A 21,568-nucleotide genomic window follows, 5' to 3' on the forward strand; every position below is an offset into this window, starting at 1 on the left:
CCACATCCACGCACACATACTCTCTCTCTCCTTTCTTTCACTTGCTCTTTTCCAATCTTTGAATGTACTGATGAGGATATGTGATTTTATGATTTAAATAGTGATATTAAAACGATCTTGGTACACCAGAGTTCTTCTCACCGGAATAATTTGAAATATTTTCGATTTTTTTTATATTTTATACATATTTTTTTTCTATATATGACATGTCTCTGTTTGATTTCATTCCCACTTTAAATCATTAGTGCATCAGACATGTATTCTTTGAGGGGTGCATGTATCCATGTATTCTAAATTTGATATACACATTTTTCTATCAAAAAGTGAAAAAAGAAACCAGAGGGTAGTAGTGGGGGGCGCGAGGGACTTTTTGGTTCAAATTTTTCCAAAAGCACCAAATTTGGCACAAGTGCAGCCCAAACCATACTATTTCGATTTTTGATGGGCGCCAAGAAGGGCGCCCTCTGGGGCGGCCATATTGGCAAAATCCAATATGGCCGCCATGTAGGTTTAAAGGTCACTTGCAATACATGAAAACATAAAAGGGTTACAATCATTTCAAAAGTCAGGTTTAGAGGTTTTCTTGGTCTAGGAATTCGAATCTGAAGTTGTTTTATGGTCTGAAGTCAACATTTCATTATAAAGTAACCTAAAGGTCATTTAGGGGTCAGGCCATTGCATTCATAACAGGTAATTTAAAAATGGCTTGCCCATTTTCCATACTCCAGGAATGCAACCCTTGGTAAAAAGGTAAAAGTTGTCGATGGCTGAAAAAGGGCATATTTCTTGTGAAGGGCGCCCTCCGGGGCGGTATATTTGCAAAATCCAATATGGCCGCCATCTACGTGTAACGGCAAGTATAATAATTAAAAACCTTAAAAGTGTTACAAAATTTGAAAAGTCAGCTTTAGAGGGTTGTTTTTTTTTTTTGGGGGGGGGGGTTAGGAATTCGATTCTAAAGTTGTTTTTATGGTCTGATGTCAACTTTTCCTTATAAGGTCACCCTAAAGATCATTTGGGGTCAAACCTTTATATTCACAATAGGTAATTTAAAAATGGCTAGCCTATAGTCAATATAACAGGAATGCCAGCCTTGTTGTGAGAGAGGGAGGGGTGGGCTTTCTCACGAGTAACATCAATATATCTGCTTTCGTGATAAACATTTCAAACACTAGGTATACACTCATGAATTACAATAAGAACCCCTTTCTGAGAGTAATAAGGTTCTTGGGATCTTACTCAGATCCTTATTTCACAATTTAATTTGAAGACTTGGTCACCCTTCAATTTCACTTTAATGATTACTTACGGTAATTTATTGTGCATCATTTCAATAATGGCCTGTTATTACATGGCTACACAAGCTTTTAAGTGAGGTTCTGTCCAGAGCTATGAAATATTATAGTTCATGTCACAATCATTCCATTTTTTTTTTTTTTTTTTTTTACAGGCGCTAAGAGGAAAGGTCCTATAGACTATAGGTTGCAAATCTAGTCTCCGTAACATCTCTACGACGCACGTCTCCTGGAGACGAGCCCAATCTCCAGGAGTCGCAGGACAATCGAACATTTTTTATTTTTGCACAGACTATTTCCGGCTTCCAGCTTGTCTCGGAGACGTCTCCGCGAAGTCTCCATCACTGTAGCCATGTCGTGGGACTAAAATTTGTCTGCAACGTCTTCGAGATGTCCCCGCAACTTGCGGAGACCCGTAATAACCTAATGGCGACGAGATGGAGAAGTCTCTGAGAAAAGACGTCTCTTGATAAGTCCCTGCGATTGCAAAAGCCGTGCCGACATCCCCGTAACTTCCAAGCAAATAAGTTTTTCCTTTGTTTGAAGACGTCTCGGACGTCGTCCTGGAAATCGCATTAGTTGTGACAGCGAAAATGTCTCCTCCCGTCAGATAGGCCCTCAATCCCCCCCCCCCCCACTCTAAGTTTGCAGCAATACCAAACTACTGATCATGGCTCGTCTGACACCTGCTCTACATTGTGCATTTTCATCTTCATTCATTCATTCATTCATTCATTCATTCATTTCATTCATTCATTCATTTCATTCATTTTTTCCCATTTCCATTTTTCAAACTCCCAATGCCTGCCTTGAAACAGCTGTAGTGCAGAAGAATAAAATTTGGTACTGAAGCATTGCGGAGAGTGGCTGATAGTAATTGCCATGTACTTGTGCCATCTTTACTCCAACTCCACTCCCTGAAGTCAGGGATCACATCATGACAGCATACATCATGACCCATGCTGTCATGATTCAGGTAGAAACTCGCTTATAGCAGCACTCATCTTCGAAATGTCGATACAGCGCCGCTTGAGCAGATAGGGTACTTTCTGATAATCTGCTCCCGCGTTATGACGGGATGATGCCTACCCTCGTTGGCGCTGGCTTCTCGACAAACCTTGTTGCTTATCAGCCCTTGCTGCACATGTGCACGATTATTAAAATGTTCTATCCGTTGCATTTGAACGGGCTCGATACCGTCGAGTTCAGGCCCAGGATGAAATTTGTGTAGCTAATGTGTCAGTGAGCTCTGGTTTGCTGACCCATACTACTTAAGCATTTTTCATGCCACACCAAAGCAAGTCTGAAGTAATGACGCACCCTGTCAGTGCCTGTTGGGCTCTGGAAGAGAGGTATGATGTACAGGAAAGAGCTGAAAAGGACCCACCCGTAACTCCCTCAGATCAAAGGGATTAAAAAAAAAGCAGACTACCGAAAATATGATGTTATGCTTATCCGTGCGATTGTATACTGTTTTCAGAAAATGTTCTGCAACATTATGTCATCCTACGTAAGGATATCTATGCGTAGATCGCATCTAAGTTGTTGGAAAGCTGAAGGGTTGTGAGATCAGAATTCCTGTTGGATATTGCAGTCTCGAACCGGGTGCTCAGGATGAGTTTTCCGTCCCATTTATTCTTGGAGATCTGTGCGCTGATAAATGAGGGCAGTTCTTTATTTGTCAATCTTATTTTTCAGGTTTAAGTGATGCCATCACCATCTCTTGTTAGAGGACTGCACATTGTTGCTGCGCAGAAATGTTAAGATTATTTTTTTAGGATCAGTATTCCATACAACATCAATGGGTTTTCAGTTTCCCTAGTCATTTGCGCCTTCAGTAAAGAAACGGTTTCGTTTGATAAAAAAAATAAGAATAAACAAGATACAAAAAAAAAAAACCTTCAGCTAGATTGTCTTCACCTACTTTGATAAGATACTGCCATTAAAGGACTCTAATTATCGCAAGTAGTTAACTGCCCCTAGAATGCTGGTCTGACCTCGATTGAGGATCTCGATTCCCTGGAATCTAAGCTTCGACCATTGCTTCATTCACTGAAGATGCAGACGCTCTCTGGTAAGGGAGAGAAGCCAATTACCAATTTGAACAGGAGGAGAATAATATAGCTTGCCAGCTGGAAAGTAGTATAATTGACCATGAAAGGTGACGATGTGGCGCAGTCGGTAGCGTATGACTTGCAGTCTAAAGACTTGTGTTCCGGCGCGGGTTCGAATCCCACTTATCTCAAGTCTAGCTGAGCAATAGTAGAGTTGTCATATACCGTCCCCTCTAGTAGAGGCACAACACTTTGTACCTTAGCACTGGGATATAAAAAGAGGAAGTCCCGTGTGTGAAAGAATCACAACCCAGACACATGAAAAGATCCCGAATCGGCATTCCGTTATCGCCACTCTCAAGGTGCATAACCCGATAAAGTAGTCCACCACAAATTGTTGTCCTACTATGAAACTTTGACAGTCTTTAACTTCACACTCATAGTAGCACAACACCTGTAGCAGAACACTCAGCCATGATTAGACAGGACGCATAGCCCAACACAGAAGATGAGCACACTGTGCTGTGATGCAGGACATCACGTCATAGTATACACGTCCCAGGCCTAATTATTACAGGCCGAAAGCTCGACTGAATAAAAGGTGGACTCAAGATCGAGAGCAACGTCCGCCTAAGTCCAATTTCTTTATATATATATAAACAAAGAAAGGGAAAACTGACCAGAAACAAATGATAGATAGTGAAAACTTTGAGTTAAGAAAATGAGAAAAGAAAACTAAACCGATGGAGACCCATTTTCTGTACTCAAAGGTTTCAATATATATATATATATATATATATATATATATATATATATATATATATATATACATATATGAATTATATATAATTTGTCATGTATTTGTCATAATCATTATTGATATGTAGGGGGATGGAACCGCTCTTTGCCCTTATTGACCATTGAAGAAGTATGGAAGAGATGACGAATGGGACAATATAGAGTTACTAGTGAATTGCAGTTGAATGCTCACAGACGCCATTTCGAAAAATGCCTGAAATGCCTGATTTGACCATTATTTCACCTTGAAAGTGACCTTGAGAGGTGATAGTGACCTTGAATTGCAGAAATGATATTTAGAATCACATTCTCTAACCCCGTAAACCCTTCCACATGAGATTCATTACTTTAATCAACTTAAAAAAAAAAATGTAACCTTTAACCCGGATGGCGGCCATATTGGATTTCACCAATATTGCGGCCCCAATGGTTTTTAGTCATGGCGCCCATCAAAAATCGAAAGAGTATGGTACAAGGAACCTATGAGCCAAATTTGGTGCTTTTGGAAGAATCTTAACCAAACAACCCATTTTGAGCCCTTAGGCCCCCAACTATAGACAGGAAAGTATATGTTGTGGGATATGAGTTTTCTTCAATTTGTCTCCCCCTCTACAAATAAAATTTTACACATCGCAACTGCTGATCTGCATTATTGACAAACATGTCGGGACAAGGAATTAACCAGCGGGAATTGAACCTGTCATCTAGTGCTTTCCGGGTTTTAAGGTAAAAATTTTTGCGATGACAGTTTTAAAGTGCATGCTAAAATATGTCAAAAGAAGTCATTTACTCTGTGGTGATTTTCTGCCATAAATGAATATTTGTGTATCTAATTGTTTGCTTATGTCTTTGATGTTTTCATATTTCCTTTGTCGTGACCAAATATCACGAATTAGAGTCTACGCTCAGGATAGGATCAACAGCTGACTGACATGGATATTTTTCTTCACAGGAAGAATGCTTTAATATTTTTTTTTTTTTTTTAATTTTCATTTCCTGGTCGTTGAAAACTAAGGATTACCCTGACATGCAGAAACATACACCCTCTCAGACTTCTCTCATATTGACTGCATGACACAACCACTCATGTCACAGACAAACATATCTCAAAACGTTCGTGGCCGGACAGAGAGAAATCGCACGATCACTTTCTTCTCTCTTCTAATTTCTCTTTCTCCCCTCCTATTAGTTTCTCCATTCGTCAGTTTTGCCATGTTTCCTTGACATATTCACTCACAACTCCTCATGTTACCTAAGAAAGCATTGTTTGTGGGTATTGCATGTAAGTTTATTTCTCCTTTGTGTTTCGTAAACATTTCGCATTTTCCAGAGTTCACGATAAGAATAAAAATGCTCTTCGTTTTCAACGAATACAGGCCTAAACCATTTTCTTCTTTTTTCTTACTTTTTATTACCAAAAAAAAAAAAAAATACAGAGCATAGAAAAGGAATTAAAAGATAGGCCAATGGCTGAAATCAAATTTCATTTCAATTGATTTGGAAGGATTTGGGTCATTTAGGAAGACATTCAACCGAAACGTCATTTGTTCTTTCGTCTCATTTATGGCATCTTCACGTGGAGGCTGTGCCTGGTGACGACATCAAGAAGATAGTCGTAACACTCCGGAACACCTGGCTTGTAATCGAAGTTGCAGATGCAGTTGGTTTCCTTGTTACAGCAGGGTACGATGGACTTGGTCTTATCCTGGATGTCCAAGAGAGAAGTACCCTTGACCAGGACAGCCTCATGAGCTTCGATAGCAGCTTTGACCTGCTCAAGCACGTCTTCGTAGCCGCATGTGCCGAGTGGGTATGCTTCGTCGGGGTCTTTCTCGATGTCGAACAGAAGGGGTGGGTCGTGCAAGGTTACGCATTCACCTTCGCACTCGTTGCAGAGGAAGTAGTCGTCAATGGGGAAGCCGCCATCGCATCTCTTTCCATACTCTGGCTGTGGCAAGACGGCCTGGGTGCGGAAGTGGGCCTTGTATTTTCCGACGCGAACGGCCATCAGGTTGTCTTTGCAGTAGTAGAAGAAGTTGTCATGGGGGGATTTTGAGCCGTTCAGGATGACGTCCTTGATGTTCTTGCCATCGTAGACACGGTCAGTAGGGAGAGAGGAACCTGCCAAATCGGCTGCCGTGACGATGATATCCATGGAGGTGACCAGCTCGTGGGAGACACCGGGTGTGACGATACCGGGCCAGTAGACGATGTAAGGAATACGATGACCACCCTCCCACGAGAGCGACTTCCCACCTGTGATGGATAATGAAAATAATGTGTTTGAAAATACATGTAAATAAAAAATAAAAATCAATGCAAAGAGATAACCCTCACATCTGTATAAGTATCGTCGTCCATTCTTAACTTACTATTACAATATGAAATATTTTTATATCTTTGGTAGGCTAATTACTTTATTACTATCATGTTATCCTTCTAGATAATAATAAGGCAGAAACAAACTCACATAGCCCCAATTTCGATGACCAAATCTTTAAAGTTCCTTGTTTGCTCTTATTACCAAATATAGCATTAATGTGGTGATTTCAACAAAGTAGAATTTCAATATTGCTACAGAATATTCATCAGATAAGATAACTGGTTTCTTGTTTGAATGATTGACAAAAATGCAATGCTTGCGAAGACAGGAAGAGAAGATGGTACTCAGGAACCTAACAGGCTTCTTTAACCTCATTTCAATTTACTTTTAAACTGCTTTGCACATACCTTGGAAAATGCTGGCGCTGCCGCCCTCCTCGCAGTACTCACGATGAGGACCGTGATCGGAGATGAAGAAGACAATGGTGTTGTCTTCGATTTTGTTGTCTATCAGGGTCTGAACGATGGTCTCGACACCATTGTGCAACTCGTTCAGGTTGTCTCCATAGCGACCTGAGAGGAAGTATCAAGAAACCATAAATTGAAAAATGTTATTGCATGGTGTGATATGAGACTTTAAGTCCATTTCTTTTCCTATCTTTCTTGTGACATTTTAGAATTCACACAGAGTGGTAAAGGGCATTAGAAATATCCATATTAGTATTAGCACTTTGGGTTATATCTTTGGCTCAGTCTCTGTGAACCCGAGGACGGTCTCCCTGCGGAATTCGTGCATCCTGTGTGAGTTTGTAAAGTCCAATGCAAATTTCGGTGTACAATTGTGTTGTAGTTGTTTTTAATGCAATTTTGATTGTAAGATTGTTTCAGCCAGCACGTGATATGAGCGAATAGTTGCCGGAGAAATAGGAATACCCATGATATTCTTTTGTTGTCAATGCAATCTGATATCCTTCGGACTAGTCATTAATAGTCATGAGTACCGCCTTTGCGTCTTACCGCGGCGAGATGAACAGGTGAAATTGTCCGATGAGAAGAGACTGGTGTGCATGTGAGCGAAGGCCATGTAGAGGAAGAACGGGTTGTGGACGTTGTCCTCGATAAAACCGACAGCATCCTGGGTGAATAGCTGGGTGAGTCCACGGTGCTCGAAGGGCTGGGCTACTATAGTTGCGTTGTAGTAGAGGTAACAGACGTCGGTACGGGGGAAGTCCATATGGAGCTAAATCGGAAGGTAGATAGTATTTGGTCAGCCTCGCTCAGTATCTGCCCAAACTGCACGGTAACTCAATGTTAATGCTACTGGTTTCTTTCAATGAAAATGTGAACAAAAATGATTTTTATCTTAAATCTTTTGATGTCTACAGTTGGCAAACTTTTGGAGATTTCTTCCTGCTTTTGTACATATTATAATGATATAACAATTTCTAGCAAATCTTTCATTCATAATGGAATTGTGTATTAGTATAGATATAAGTATAAGTACAATCATTATAATAGTATAACAGAATTATTCAGACTTACCAATGTACGTATTATGTTGAAAAAATGTGAATTCATGCAGAAAATTATTCCACAACTTACAGGAGTTAGAAACACATGCTAAAAAGCATCAAAGGATTTGTGGAAAAAGCTTTACTTTCCTTTTCTAGAGTGTTTTTTTTTCCTTCTTGCGATAAGAACGTATAAGTCCTTAAAGACTGGCATGTCAGCGACATGCACATCAGAAAAGGCCTAATTACCCCAGTGTCGTCACATGCCCAGCTGTTGCCGAAGGGGAGATTGTGGCCGACGAAATCGAAGCCATGGTGGTAAGGGAGATGAGCTCCGTCTGTTGAAGTGTTTTCGTTGATACCTGGCAAGATGTAAGAAAGAGACAGACAGGGTGAGAGATTCGTTTGTTTTAGGTTTTCGTGTCTTCTTTGTGTACATAATACTGCAAAGAGGTCGTAATATTTTGATAAGCATTTGAATCTATTCGAGCATGTCGAGAGGAAGTCATGCATTTTAATAAAGACAAACACGGGCTGTTCATGAAGTGTTCTTGCAAGTTGAGGGAAATTCGTTGTTTCATTCACTTTATTTTCTGTTGGATTCCTTTGACTAGATAGTTTCTTGTCTTTGCGTGTATTTTTGCGAAGCAATTCAGCTCGATTTTGTCTAAGTCAAGTCGGAAATAATGTTTAGCTACGTTAAAACGATGCTATGCTCTGGTTTGATAATCGGATGAATGGTGATTCTTACAGAAGGAGCTGCCAATTTGTCAAGACAAGCAATCGTTTTGTATAAAATGGATGAAGACAGATCTGCAATGTGATTGAATCTGATCAATCACTGAGATCAGAAGTTAAAAAAGAACTATGTTTCTGCGAAACATTGATATGGACACAATTTTCATATACCCACAACCCGTTTGCCGACCCATTGGAATCACACCTCAAGTAACAGTATTAGCTTTCGATTTTCCAAATTAGCAATTACATTAAAAAAAAATATATATATATGGCAAACTGTTTTCAAAACTCGGTGACTGGACTTGATCTCATCATGCTTCTTCGGTGAACTCACCGAGATGCCATTTGCCGATCATTCCGGTGGTGTAGCCGCCTGCCTTGACGGCCTCGGCGATGGTGACTTCGCTCTTTGGCAAACCAGTCTTGGTCCATGGAAGGAAGACACGGGTGTTACCGTACACACCAGTCCTGATCGGGAGACGGCCTGTTGTAAGAAGGGAGAGACACAGAGTTTTCATCAGTCTAGATATGATTATTGAACCTCACCATCTTATCGTGCTGAATGCAATATTCTTTGACATTGACATTAGCTGCATTGACGAACACTTTTTACGGCATCGGTTTAGGTTTTACCCTGGTTTTTGTTCAACCGACGTACGAGGATCTTCAATACAAGTATTCGCTCACTGATCATGCATAAACAGTACCATTACCAATAACTGAGCTGAGCCAGAAAGCTATTCTTATTTTCTAGAAATAAAGACTTTTTGGTGAAATATTTAGTTTGATGAAAACGCTCACATCGGGTAAAATTCAAACACGGAATTTCCTGATTCAGGGTTAAATGCATTTTCCACTGTTTTAAATCCACCAAAATTGAAACAAATAAAATATATGCACTCTCTTCCTATGTGATATAGGGGACGAAAGGCAAAGATAAGAAAAATACAAACCCTAAGATGAACTTTAGGAAGGAAAGACATCAGTACTGAGTCCAAATTGTTTGACAATATCATATCTTTAATGTGAAATGAGTAGGTCTCCAGGAATCAAACATTCAGCGTATGATTGAGAAAAATACTCAAGAAGAAATAGAGGGGCTAAAACCACAGCACAGACTAGCAAGCCAATGGTTTGTTGTGTAACAGTGTAATAGACAGGACACACGACGCATGAGATACTACCGAAACTTAAAAATGTAGACCTACCCGAAAACTATCGATTTTGCTTTCACCGAACTGCGAAACTTGAACAATACAACAATGAAATTGCACACACACACACACACACATACGCACACACGCAACTGAACACATCGCGAATTGCTATTTTTTCAGTACCAAAAATAACAAAACAAATGTAAATTTAGTCAGGTGATTTCAACAGGACGGCGATTTTCGACACAAAAAAGACAAGACAAAAAGAATGCATTTTCATTGGTGAGGATTTTCGATTACTCGTCAGAAACGTTGGACTTTCACTAGGTCTGTAAATCAGATTTGCAAATGTTGTTTACCTCTATAATGTCCAAAGAAATTTCATGCTGGTGTTCGCCAAACATGTCAACAAATGAAAATAACTCGGCCTTTTCTATAAATGTCAAAGAAATCTATTGTTTGGTGATGATACACGTTAGCGATTTGTAACAATTCCTCTTCCTTTGTTTAGAGTTTCGGAGAGTGGATGTTTGTTTGAAATCAATTTACAGAAAATTTTTAAAGACCTTATCTCTCTATTCAGTTTTCATCTCTACATTGTATAATCATTATTGGAAATGAGATTGAGGCGATGGAGTGCGGAAAACATACATTACACAAACGATAATTATAAACGGGTAAAGCAATTGGTCTGTAGGTTAGAGAGAAACATATATGCTGAAAGCTATAGAGCAATACCGAAAACTTGGGCAAGAGTGGAGGAGGAGAAATGAAGGAAGAAAGAAAGAGCTAGAAATAGCTAAAAGGAAAACTACTGGTGTTGCAAGAATAACAATCATCATTGTGACAGAGAACTGTAAGGAGAGAAAATTGATAAACCCCAAAGAGGAACATGATTAGGATCGTAATAAAACGAGAGAGAGAGGGAGAAGAAAGCATTTAGAAACACAAGTTTTGAATCTGCGGATGGAGGGGAAAAGTCCTTTGTGTTATTGTTTCCATAAATCATCCTATAAAAAAAAATCCTGAAATTCTAGTGAACTGCTATCTGAACATACCCGGAGATGGATATTTTTTCCACTACATTGTGAACAGCATACGGTAAGATGTGGAAGAATAATTGTGATAATAAAAAAGAAACTTTAGTTTGAATGCATGTATGTATGTGCCACATCAAACTTCATGCGGATGGATGCAAGATTTCGTATTCTATTCATTCCCTGTTTGAGTTCCACTGAAAAAGTGGCCCTAATTTTGAAACTTCAGTGAAAATATTGTATACACTCTGCAAAATGTTGGTATGTTTACCCTATGTAGTAAAAAATTTACCCATTAAAAAAAATCGGGTACGTTTAGTTTTCCCGTCATAATCTATCAAATCTTGAAAGGTAGAATATCAAACATGCTTTTGCTTGATAACAAGATATTAGTAACGATAAGAATGATAATCATAAAATTCGCATGACGATAGCTATTTTTCCCACCTTTTATTACATTCAACAGAAAAATATTAAATATGTATATCGGTTCATATTGAAGGATAAAAAAGATTTTTTAGAAAGGTGAAATTATAATACAGACCAGACTTTCTACCGCGATTCGAAATCTAATGAAGAAGGGTTGAGTAGTCCAAAAGCTATTACAATTACGAATACATCGCAAATATATTTAATCCAATCTCCCTTAGCAACATATCTAAATTGGTATCGTCTACTTACCTGTCATGATAGCCGACCTACTCGGGGTGCAGACGGAGTCGCCAACGTATCCGTTGGTGAACCTCAGACCCGTTCCGGCCAGCACATCGATGAAGCCGGGCTCCTGTGTGGGATGACCATACGACGACAGGTCTCCGACGCCCATGTCGTCAGCAATCAGGAGGACGATGTTGGGCTTGTCCATGGGGTCCCGATTTGCGCCCGACGACGAAGACCCCGTGAGAATTTCCAGCCAGTCTGGATACTGACTGCCGATCTCACCCTGAATAGCATCGAGAACGCTCTGCGGAAGGCCGCCGAAGCGCTGGGCATTGACAAGCCCAACGAGCAGCGTCAAACCAAAGCAGACGAAAGACTTCATCCTGAGTTTCTTTCACCAGGAGCAAGACGAAAGATGCCCTACCCAAATATTTTCTGCAGATAATATAGTGTTCCTTTCAATGACGTTTTCCGTAAACCAGTGCTTGTTCTATTGTTATTTAAATGTTATTCCAGACACTCAAGGATATCAAGGGTTATTCGGTTTTTCTTTTCTCCAAAATATAATCATGCAACCTCTTCAATATTATTGGAAGGTAGCACTGAGGCGTAACAAACAAATGAACTGTGTGAAATACCCCCTTTATTTGGTTCAAAACAGATCACCCTCATTAAATCCGTAAAGAGATGATGCAAAGCCTCTACAAAGGCATGAAACGTGTTATACTGAATGTGTTACCTTTTTTCGGCTCTCTCCGATCCTTTTGGGTGCATCATCTTTACAAACATCGAGGGTTTTGTGTATCTTATACTTTGGCTAAATCAGGAGGGGGAATTATGAGGTCTTTTGGCCCTAGGAGCTTGAAGAGCTGAATTGGAGAAAGTAAGAATAAAAAAAAAAAGGCGCGAAGTATTTGCCTGCTTCACGGAGGCAAGCAATTGTAAGCGGCCTTGGGTATACTGAGAAAGAACTCTTCTTCTCCTCACATACAGCCAGGCCTCGAGGCAGTGCAATTTAAAGGCAACTTGTGTCTTTTTTTTTTCGTGCAAACAGTTACTCAAATGTATGATAATGGAACAAGATGACACGCTCACCAAAGGTGAGCCAACAGAGTAAAATCTGGCGGTTTGAACTACAACGAGGTTGACCATTGTCCACTGACAATCTCTCGAAATTTTGCTCAGAAACATTTTAATCATTTTCCGCAGATCAAAGCCCCAGTGGTTAAATGCTGAAAATAGAAGCTGATATTGACCTAAAGAAACAAACAGTCCAAGGACAACAGAGAGGGCAGGGATATATATACAATAGTTCGACAATTCGACAGTTATATATACTATATATATATATATATATATATATATATATATATATATATATATATATATATATATATATAAAATACTGTCAAATTGTCGAACTATTGTAGTCTTCTCATCCAGAGATAGTGGCACCAAAACTTTAACAGTTCATATCTTTTGACCCGATTATCTGATTTCCCATACATCACTATTCTACGAATATTCTGCACTTATTTAGTCCACATGATGTAAGCCCAAATGAATATCAACATGGGCTTTATTCCCCTTTAAACCTTTCCATTCTCCCCATGCACACTTTATGTTTTTGCTTCCCTTGATCTTTATTTCATTCTAACCATCATTGTACTAAACCATCATGATGTAACATGAAATGTCTGTTTATCACTATTTGTATTGAGAAGATTCTGTTATTGCCCCGGGTATTTTTGCCTTTCATGTTTGTTTTTCTTTAGTTTGGTCCTACGTTGCATCCGTTCTCCTCATCTGTATCCTACACTCTGTTCAGAATTTGGGACCTACTCTTAACAAGCTCGCTTTTAAGTAGGTCTATTATATATCTTTAGCGTTATACATACAGTACCCGCTGCATGCTATAAGGATTAGAACCAACACTTGCTGTCGGGCGAAAGCTCGGTGGTCTAGTGGAGATGACGCCTGTCCGGTGATCAGGAGGTCGTAGGTTCGAATCCTACTCGAGTATGTACGCCCATGATTTTTTATCATGGCTACTACTAAAACACTGATCAATTCAGTGCTCATTTACGTCGATGTAGGGCAATTTGTCAATCAGTTGCAGTGACTTATCTAATTTCATGCCTTTTCTTAATGAACCCTAATATTTTTCTTTCGTAATTTTCCCTTTACAAAAAATATCTTGCTTTCATCATCTAATTGACGGACATCTTTAAGAAATGAATATTGTCTAAAATCATTATACAGTGATAGTGTAATACTGATAAGTCAAATATTAGTAATTCGGTGTAATTTGGAAATCGTTGGAATATCTCATGCCATCCAAAAGTCGGATTGTCGGAAGTAACAGATTGTCTTAACTCATTTTTTTCTTCTTTTTTTTTTACTGAAATTGGTGAGTCCATACTAAAAAAAAAAAAAAAAGTGTGGAGTGTGATGATAATGTACAATACTTACATGACTCTCCACTGAAAGCAATACACTTTACACACATACAATGCACACAATAAACGCTATTAAAGTCACATGAATTTGAAACCCACGGCATTCAAATTTCTCACAAAGTAGGAATCTTTAAAAATTCACATTTTTACTTGGGTCTGTTTTCCAATCATCCCGTGGTGTGAGTTAGACAGAACAAAATGATGGTAAATCAACAGAACGTGTAATTTTGTATAATTATCACATGTCACAATCTCCTTGCTATCTCCTTTTTAGGTGTAACCATTTGTTAAGGACTCCATGCTTTTTGGTTTCGTTTTACGTCATTATTTTCTTTCGTCGAGCTTGATTTTATATATATGTATATATATAATTATATATATATATATATATATATATATATATATATATATATATAATTATATATAATATATTAAAATATATCATAATATATATATATATATATATATATATATATATATATATATATCTTAGAAATCCTACAATGAAGACCAATTTAACACACGTGACTCACGGACACACATTCACCAAACCCATATCAACACCCACACACACTCTCTTTCTGTCTGCCCTCTGTCCCCCTTTCTCTCAATGGCTCTCTTTCTTTCTTCGAATATACTGAAGGGGAGATGGGATTTTATTTTAAGCCATATGATTTAAAGTAGTAGGGAACGTCATTTAAGTTCTGCTCACGTAAATAGTGGCTTCGACATATTTTGATTTGTGTTGATTTGTAATATATATGTATATATATATATATATATACAACAGTCATGACCTCTTCGAGGGGGTATCTACTAAAGAAGATGCTCAAATTTTAAAGAAATCAGTGTTTAAGCGTGAAGGTATATCTTTTTCTCGGATGATTACTCTGTGATGATTTTCTGACATAGATGCATGGTGTTTACTCGTTTGTTTGTTTTTATATTTCCTTTAGCATGATCCAATATGATGAATTAAAGTCTATGTTCAGGAAAGGGTTAGTCATTGACTGACGTGTGTTTGTTTTTCCAAAAAGAAGCCCTTTTGGCACTTCTAATTTTCATTTTCTTCTCGTTGAAGAAACCGTCATTAATTGTCACTTTCGCAGAATACTTGTTTCAGCTCCGATTCAACAATAATCTTGAGCATACCAAAGTATATCATATACAACTCATGTTTAATTCTGAAACAAACGAAATTCTGTCACAATTAGGGTTCACACTTTAGTGAGTTTTTTTTTTCCTATCATATACGCATTATTCATTTTCTTTACTAAGTATTATCAATAATCTGGTCTAAACTTCTCATCTCCTGTACCTTTGTTATTCAGAAAACACTGATTATTCGGGACTTACAGACAAATAAGTTTGCTTTTATGAAGGTTCAGTCACACATCCTTTTGTACAACCCGAATTGTAATTTTGCTTTTTCAACCAGTTATCATTAAAGTCACTGCGTGCATTCTATATAATTTCTTCCGCTTGATAGAATTGATGCAACATTACGTGAGAAGTATTGAATAAACTGAAACTGAAACTGAATAAAGATAGAAAAGCTAAACATTTTAGGCAATGCTCCGACACAAAGAAACACACATCGTCTGCAACATGCACATCTACAAATTTCGCTTATTCGCAGCATAAAGCAACCTTTTATGTGATACAAAAACATATCTAAAAACGTTCGTGGGCGCAGATAGAATGCACAAAATTTTTCCATCTCTCTCCCCACCCCATGTTTTCTCTTTCTTACATCATCTCTCCAGTCGTCAGTTTTTGCAATGCTTCTTTGACATTATTTTACTCATAGCATATCGTATCACGAGCAAGAAGACAATGTGACAAACTATATGGTATTGATTGTGAGCATAGCCTAGTGGGTTCATTTTCCTTTGCCTTTCCTAAACATTTCACATTTTTCTGAGTTCGTAAAAAACTTGTTCTGCATGTTGAGCTCTATCAGTAAAGAATACAGCCCTAAACCATTTTCATTTATCATTCAACCTTGTTTTTGTATTCACAAGAACACGTAATCTGTAACATAAATTAAAATACACCAATTTCTAAGAAAAAAAAATTCCTTTCAATTGAGTTGGAAGGATTTTGGTCATTCAGGAAAAAAATGAAACGGCACATCATTTGGTGTTTCGACTCATTTAAGGCAGCTTCACGCCGAGGCTGTGCCTGGTGACGACATCAAGAAGATAGTCGTAACACTCGGGAATGCCTGGTTTGTAATCGAAGTTGCAGACACAGTTGGTTGACTTGTCACAGCAGGGCACGATGGACTTGGTCTTATCCTGGATGTCCAAGATAGAAGTACCCTTGACCAGGACAGCCTCGTGAGCTTCGATAGCAGCTTTGACCTGTTCAAGTACGTCTTCGTAGCCGCATGTGCCGAGAGGGTATGCTTCGTCGGGGTCTTTCTCGATGTCGAACAGAAGGGGTGGGTCGTGCAAGGTTACGCATTCACCTTCGCACTCGTTGCAGAGGAAGTAGTCGTCGATGGGGAAGCCGCCATCGCATTTCTTCCCGTACTCGGTCTGTGAAAGGACGGCCTGGGTGCGGAAGTGGGCCTTGTATTTTCCGACGCGAACGGCCATCAGCTTGTCTTTGCAATAGTAGAAGAAGTTGTCGTGGGGAGATGTGGCGCCGTTCAGGATAACGTCCTTAATGTTCTTGCCATCGTAGACACGGTCAGTAGGGAGAGAGGAACCTGCCAAATCTGCTGCCGTGACGATGATGTCCATGGAGGTGACCAGCTCGTGGGAGACACCGGGTGTGACCATACCGGGCCAGTAGACGATGTAAGGAATACGATGACCACCCTCCCACGAGAGTGACTTCCCACCTATTAGGGTTGACAAAACAAATAAAAGCACATTCTTCATCTGTTATCGTCCTCGGTGTATTTGTTCTGTTTTAGTGCCAGGCAACATTCTTTATCTTTACAGATTATTTCAGTTCGTGCTAGATTTATGGATTATACGTCGAATCGCGTTACAATAAAAAAAATGATATTGTAACTCTTGGGGCAGAGCCACACACTCATTACCTCTGTTTTCTTTGTTTCCTGTTATTATCAACTAATAGCATGTCATAGTTTTTATGTGAATTTAATGATTACAAGCAAGTACTAAACATTGCTTACGAAAATTGAATATCTGCTTTTTACCTTGAATAAGACGCAACCCTTGAAGAGAAAGGCAGAAAAGAACTTATCACTTGCTTATTTATAGAAGAACAGGTTTCTTCAAACCAAATTCAATTTATTTTTAACCCTTTTGCACAAACCTTGGAAAACGTTGGCGCTGCCACCCTCCTCACAGTACTCTCGATGTGGACCGTGATCGGAGATGAAGAAGACAATGGTGTTGTCCTCGAGTTCGTTGTCTCTAAGGGTCTGCACGATGGTCTCGACACCATTGTGCAACTCGTTCAGGTTGTCTCCATAGCGACCTGAAAGAAAGGAGAAAGACGCAGAGAGATAAATGTAAACTGGATGTTGTAATATGAGAACTTATATAATTTTGTTACTTTTTACCGTTTTTACATGCTTTTTGAGCACTTAAACAGAGTGGCAAACACCATAACGAATTCCCTAGGTAAGTATTAGTACCTCGAATTAGCTTTGGCAAAGTATCTGTGGGTCTGAGGCGCTGCACCCTTGCTGCGGTGTGCCGGCATCCTATTTATATAAAAAGTGTAAGGTCCAATACGAATATTCGCTATATTCTTGCGTTGATATTCGATGCAACGAGATTGTGTCAAGTGATTGAATAGTTACCAGAAATACTCTTGATTTTCTATTTGTTTGTTTATTTTTTAAGGGGATCATTGTTATTTGATATCCTTCCTATCGTATTGAAAGAATCGTCATCATTAATAGTCATGAGTACAATCTTTGCGTCTTACCGCGACGAGATGAGCAGGAGAAGTCGTCCGATGAGAAGAGACTGGTGTGCATGTGAGCGAAGGCCATGTAGAGGAAGAACGGGTTGTCGACGTTGTTCTCAATAAAGCCGACAGCATCCTGGGTGAATAGCTGGGTGAGTCCGCGGTGCTCGAAGGGTTGGGACACGAGGGTTGCGTTGTAGTAGAGGTAACAGACATCGGTACGGGGGAAGTCCATATGGAGCTAAATCGGAAGGTAGATAGTATTTGGTCAGCCTCGCTCAGTTTCCGCCCAAAGTGCACAGTAACTAGATTTTGCTGCTCCTCGTTTCTTTCAATGTAAACTGTTAGTTTATAGCAACATTCATTGTGGGTTTCAATCTGTAGTTTTTGCCATGTATCTTATTCCAAGTGTATCGATATTTTTTATTTCGAGTTTCAAAAAGAATATTCAAAGGTTCTCTAACATTTTTCCGCCAATCAATTCTTACCATAATTACCATTGGTTATTCAATTGCTGCGATTTGCAAAAACCTCTTAGTTGCCAAAGAAATTCATAATTAGTTCTTAAATTGGCTTATTGAAGATTCAAGTTCAAATTATTTCTGAAGTTGCCGTACTTTTTGAAAAAAAAAAATCTTCCTGACACACGTTTGTGCAGATTACTGAGTAAAAAGAGATTCAGTTTAATCCTTAATTTTGATACGGACCCACAGAAAGATTTCAAACTTATCCATCCAATAAGGGGAAAAATCAGCAAGGGAAAAAATCACCTTAAGCGTTAAGGACTTAGAGACACAAGCCAAGCAGGAGGAAATAGGCTGTGGAAAAGTTTTACTAACTTTTCTAGGGGTTCTATTTTTTTTTTTTTTTAGAATGAAATGGAAGAATAGCAGTTCTTAAAGATTCGCATCTGACCGACATAAACATGAAAAAAGGCGTGTTTACCCCAGTGTCGTCACATGCCCAGCTGTTGCCGAAGGGAAGATTGTGGCCGACGAAATCGAAGCCGTGGTTGTAGGGGAGATGAGCTCCGTCTGTTGAAGTGTTTTCGTTGATACCTGGCAAGATTTAAGAAAGCGACAGACAGGGTGAGAGATTCGTTTGTTTTAGGTTTTCGTGTCTGACTTCTTTGTGTACATAATACTGCAAGGCGATCATATATCCTGATAAGCATGTAAAGTCTATTTGAGAGCAACTCATGAACTAAAAGACAACCACGAGCTAGTCATAACTTGTCATTGAAAGTTCTAGGAATTTCTATAATTCACTTCTTTTCATTCTGTTTAATATCGTTGACTAAGAATTTTCCTCCTTTTCTTTTCTCTTCTTTGTATTTTTCGGAGAAAATTAACTTGATTTTGTCTGAGTTGAGTCTGAAATTGTTCAGCTACTTGCTTTTGTTTGCTAGTGGCATGAATGGCGATTGATAGATAGGGACATATCAGTTTGTCAAGAAACTTTATCGTTTTTTATAACATGCATGCACATAGATCTGTAATGTGGTTGAAATAGAAAATATCCCCTAATTTATCCCAGTAAACCGAAATCAGAATTTACGAAATACTATCTTACGTTGTGGCATACTGAAGTCCTTTGAAGAAAGTGGACATAATCGTGTAATATCATGCCAACAACCCGTTTATCGACCTCACTTCTGGAAGCACACCTCAAATGACAGTGTTAGCTTTCGATTTTCCAACCATCGATGCTTAAACTTTACATCATGAGGCAAATTGTTTGCAAAAACTCCGTGACTGGACTTGATCTCATCGTGCTGCTTCGGTAAACTCACCGAGATGCCATTTGCCGATCATGCCGGTGGTGTAGCCGCTTGGCTTGAGGGCCTCGGCGATGGTGACTTCGCTCTTTGGCAAACCAGTCTTGGTCCATGGAAGGAAGACACGGGTGTTACCGTATACACCAGTCCTGATCGGGAGACGGCCTGTTGTAAGAAGGGGGGAGAAACAGAATTTTGATCAGTGTAGATCTCCATAAGATCAGTGTAAGTCTACATGTTGAGGCACTGTGCTATAGTTACATAATAAGATTCTCGACTCTCACTTGCAGGATGGACCCAAGTTCAAGTCCTGTTCCGTGTTTACGTCTGTGGATAAAACGTTTTTACCCACAATGTTCCACACGACGAACATGTATAAACGGTGTTTATGCCTATGATAATGTCAGGGTCCTCGGCTGTACATAACATTGCTAATACTGAAGAGAATACCCTGGATACGTATCTACATTTTATCACCGCCATTATTAATCTATGTAATATCTTATTATGTGCAATACAATAATCATTTGCATGGACGTCCGCTGTATTAATAGACATTATATATTCTTTGCATTAGTTTAAAGGTTGTCCCAGTGTTCTCTTTACTCGATGGGGCATCTTCAATACAAGTATTCGTTCATTGATCAGGAAGAGGGACCACATAGCTATATCCGAGCTAATCCAGCACTGTCCAGGAAACCATTCAATTCCTTCTTTCATGGAAATCAAAAGGGATTTCTTTCGCAAAATATCTTGTGTGATGACAACGCTCGCCACCGGTTTAATTCAAATACGGGATTTCCTGTTCCAGGAGCATTTTTTTTTCCAATGCTTCAAAGTCACCAAACTGGAAACGATTAAAAACTCGCCCTTTCTTACCAAGAAGTTTAACAAAAATAAATCTTTAACAAGAAATGCTGAAGTTTCTATGGAACACACCTTCTGCGTTGTGGTTGTGAAAAAAAAAAATCAAAGAAGAAATAGCGGGTCTCCAACTGGCGCACAACGGCAGTTTTGTTGTTTACGAATGAAATGAGTGGAGCCGCTTTTCTATTCGCACAAAAAAAAAATACGAAGAACATAAAGAAATGTAAATTTTCTTCGGTTATTAGTTAAGCCTTTTATTAAAAAAAGAAGAAAGAAAAGAAAAAGAATACATTGCCACGAGTAAGTATGTTCTATTACTAATCAGGAAAGTTGAATACAATCTATCAATGAATTAATGTCCTCACATGCCAAATGTAACTTCAAGCGGATGAAAGATTTCTCACTCAACTGTTTGAATTTTACTGAAAAAACAGGAGCCCTTGTTATAGAATTATTCTAAGATTGACTACAGTGATTCCAAATCACAGAAAGTGGGACCAAATAGTCCAAATTTTATGATTATTACGAGCTGATGCATGTCTCAGCGGCGTTTAACCCAGCCTTCATCAACGAGAAAAATAAATCATTATTGTCTATAATGCTTACCCGTCATGATGGCAGATCTACTGGGGGTGCAGACGGAGTCGCCAACGTACCCGTTGGTGAACCTCAGACCAGCTACGGCCAGCTCGTCGATGAAGCCGGGCTCCTGTGTGGGATGACCGTACGACGTCAGGTCTCCGTAGCCCATGTCGTCGGCAATCAGGAGGACGATGTTAGGCTTGTCCATGGGGTCCCGATCAGCGCCTGACGGCCCACCTCCCAGCAGGCCTGTGAGAATTTGCAGCCAGTCCGGATAGTCATCGCCGATCTCGTTATGGATAGCGTCGATGATGGTCTGTGGGAGATCGGCGATGCCGGTCACGTTCAGGCTCTGTTGGCCATTGACAAGCCCGACGAGCAGCGTCAGACCGAGCACAAAAAACTTCATCA

The 21,568-nt window shown here is 39.3% G+C and overlaps 2 protein-coding genes across 2 annotated transcripts; both read right to left on the bottom strand.

The window, feature by feature from the left end:
* Positions 1-5,708: 5,708 nt before the first annotated feature.
* On the bottom strand, positions 5,709-11,957 carry LOC140235409 (arylsulfatase-like). Its single transcript, XM_072315435.1, has 6 exons — positions 11,597-11,957; positions 9,056-9,205; positions 8,230-8,342; positions 7,487-7,709; positions 6,878-7,042; positions 5,709-6,403 (listed from the first exon to the last, which is right to left on the bottom strand). Exons 1-6 carry the CDS (start codon positions 11,955-11,957, stop codon positions 5,709-5,711), a joined length of 1,707 nt encoding a protein of 568 aa, XP_072171536.1.
* A 2,634-nt stretch (positions 11,958-14,591) lies between these two features.
* Positions 14,592-21,566, bottom strand: LOC140235410 (arylsulfatase-like). Its single transcript, XM_072315436.1, has 7 exons — positions 21,182-21,566; positions 19,724-19,873; positions 18,877-18,989; positions 17,950-18,172; positions 17,329-17,493; positions 16,214-16,885; positions 14,592-14,692 (listed from the first exon to the last, which is right to left on the bottom strand). The coding sequence occupies exons 1-7, from the start codon at positions 21,564-21,566 to the stop codon at positions 14,592-14,594; spliced, it is 1,809 nt and encodes a 602-aa protein (XP_072171537.1).
* Positions 21,567-21,568: the final 2 nt, after the last annotated feature.

Source organism: Diadema setosum, chromosome 11 (genome assembly GCF_964275005.1).
Source record: "Diadema setosum chromosome 11, eeDiaSeto1, whole genome shotgun sequence".
NCBI classification, from domain to species: domain Eukaryota; kingdom Metazoa; phylum Echinodermata; class Echinoidea; order Diadematoida; family Diadematidae; genus Diadema; species Diadema setosum.

Coding starts and splice junctions, on each gene's coding strand:
- LOC140235410 (XM_072315436.1), bottom strand. CDS start 21,566: ATGAAGTTTTTTGTGCTCGGTCTGACGCTGCTCGTCGGGCTTGTCAAT. Junction 18,990..19,723: donor GATCGGCAAATGGCATCTCG/GTGAGTTTACCG, acceptor AAATCTTGCCAG/GTATCAACGAAAACACTTCA. Junction 18,173..18,876: donor GGGCATGTGACGACACTGGG/GTAAACACGCCT, acceptor CTTCCGATTTAG/CTCCATATGGACTTCCCCCG.
- LOC140235409 (XM_072315435.1), bottom strand. CDS start 11,957: ATGAAGTCTTTCGTCTGCTTTGGTTTGACGCTGCTCGTTGGGCTTGTC. Junction 9,206..11,596: donor TAGGTCGGCTATCATGACAG/GTAAGTAGACGA, acceptor TTCTTACAACAG/GCCGTCTCCCGATCAGGACT. Junction 6,404..6,877: donor CAGCGCCAGCATTTTCCAAG/GTATGTGCAAAG, acceptor TATCCATCACAG/GTGGGAAGTCGCTCTCGTGG.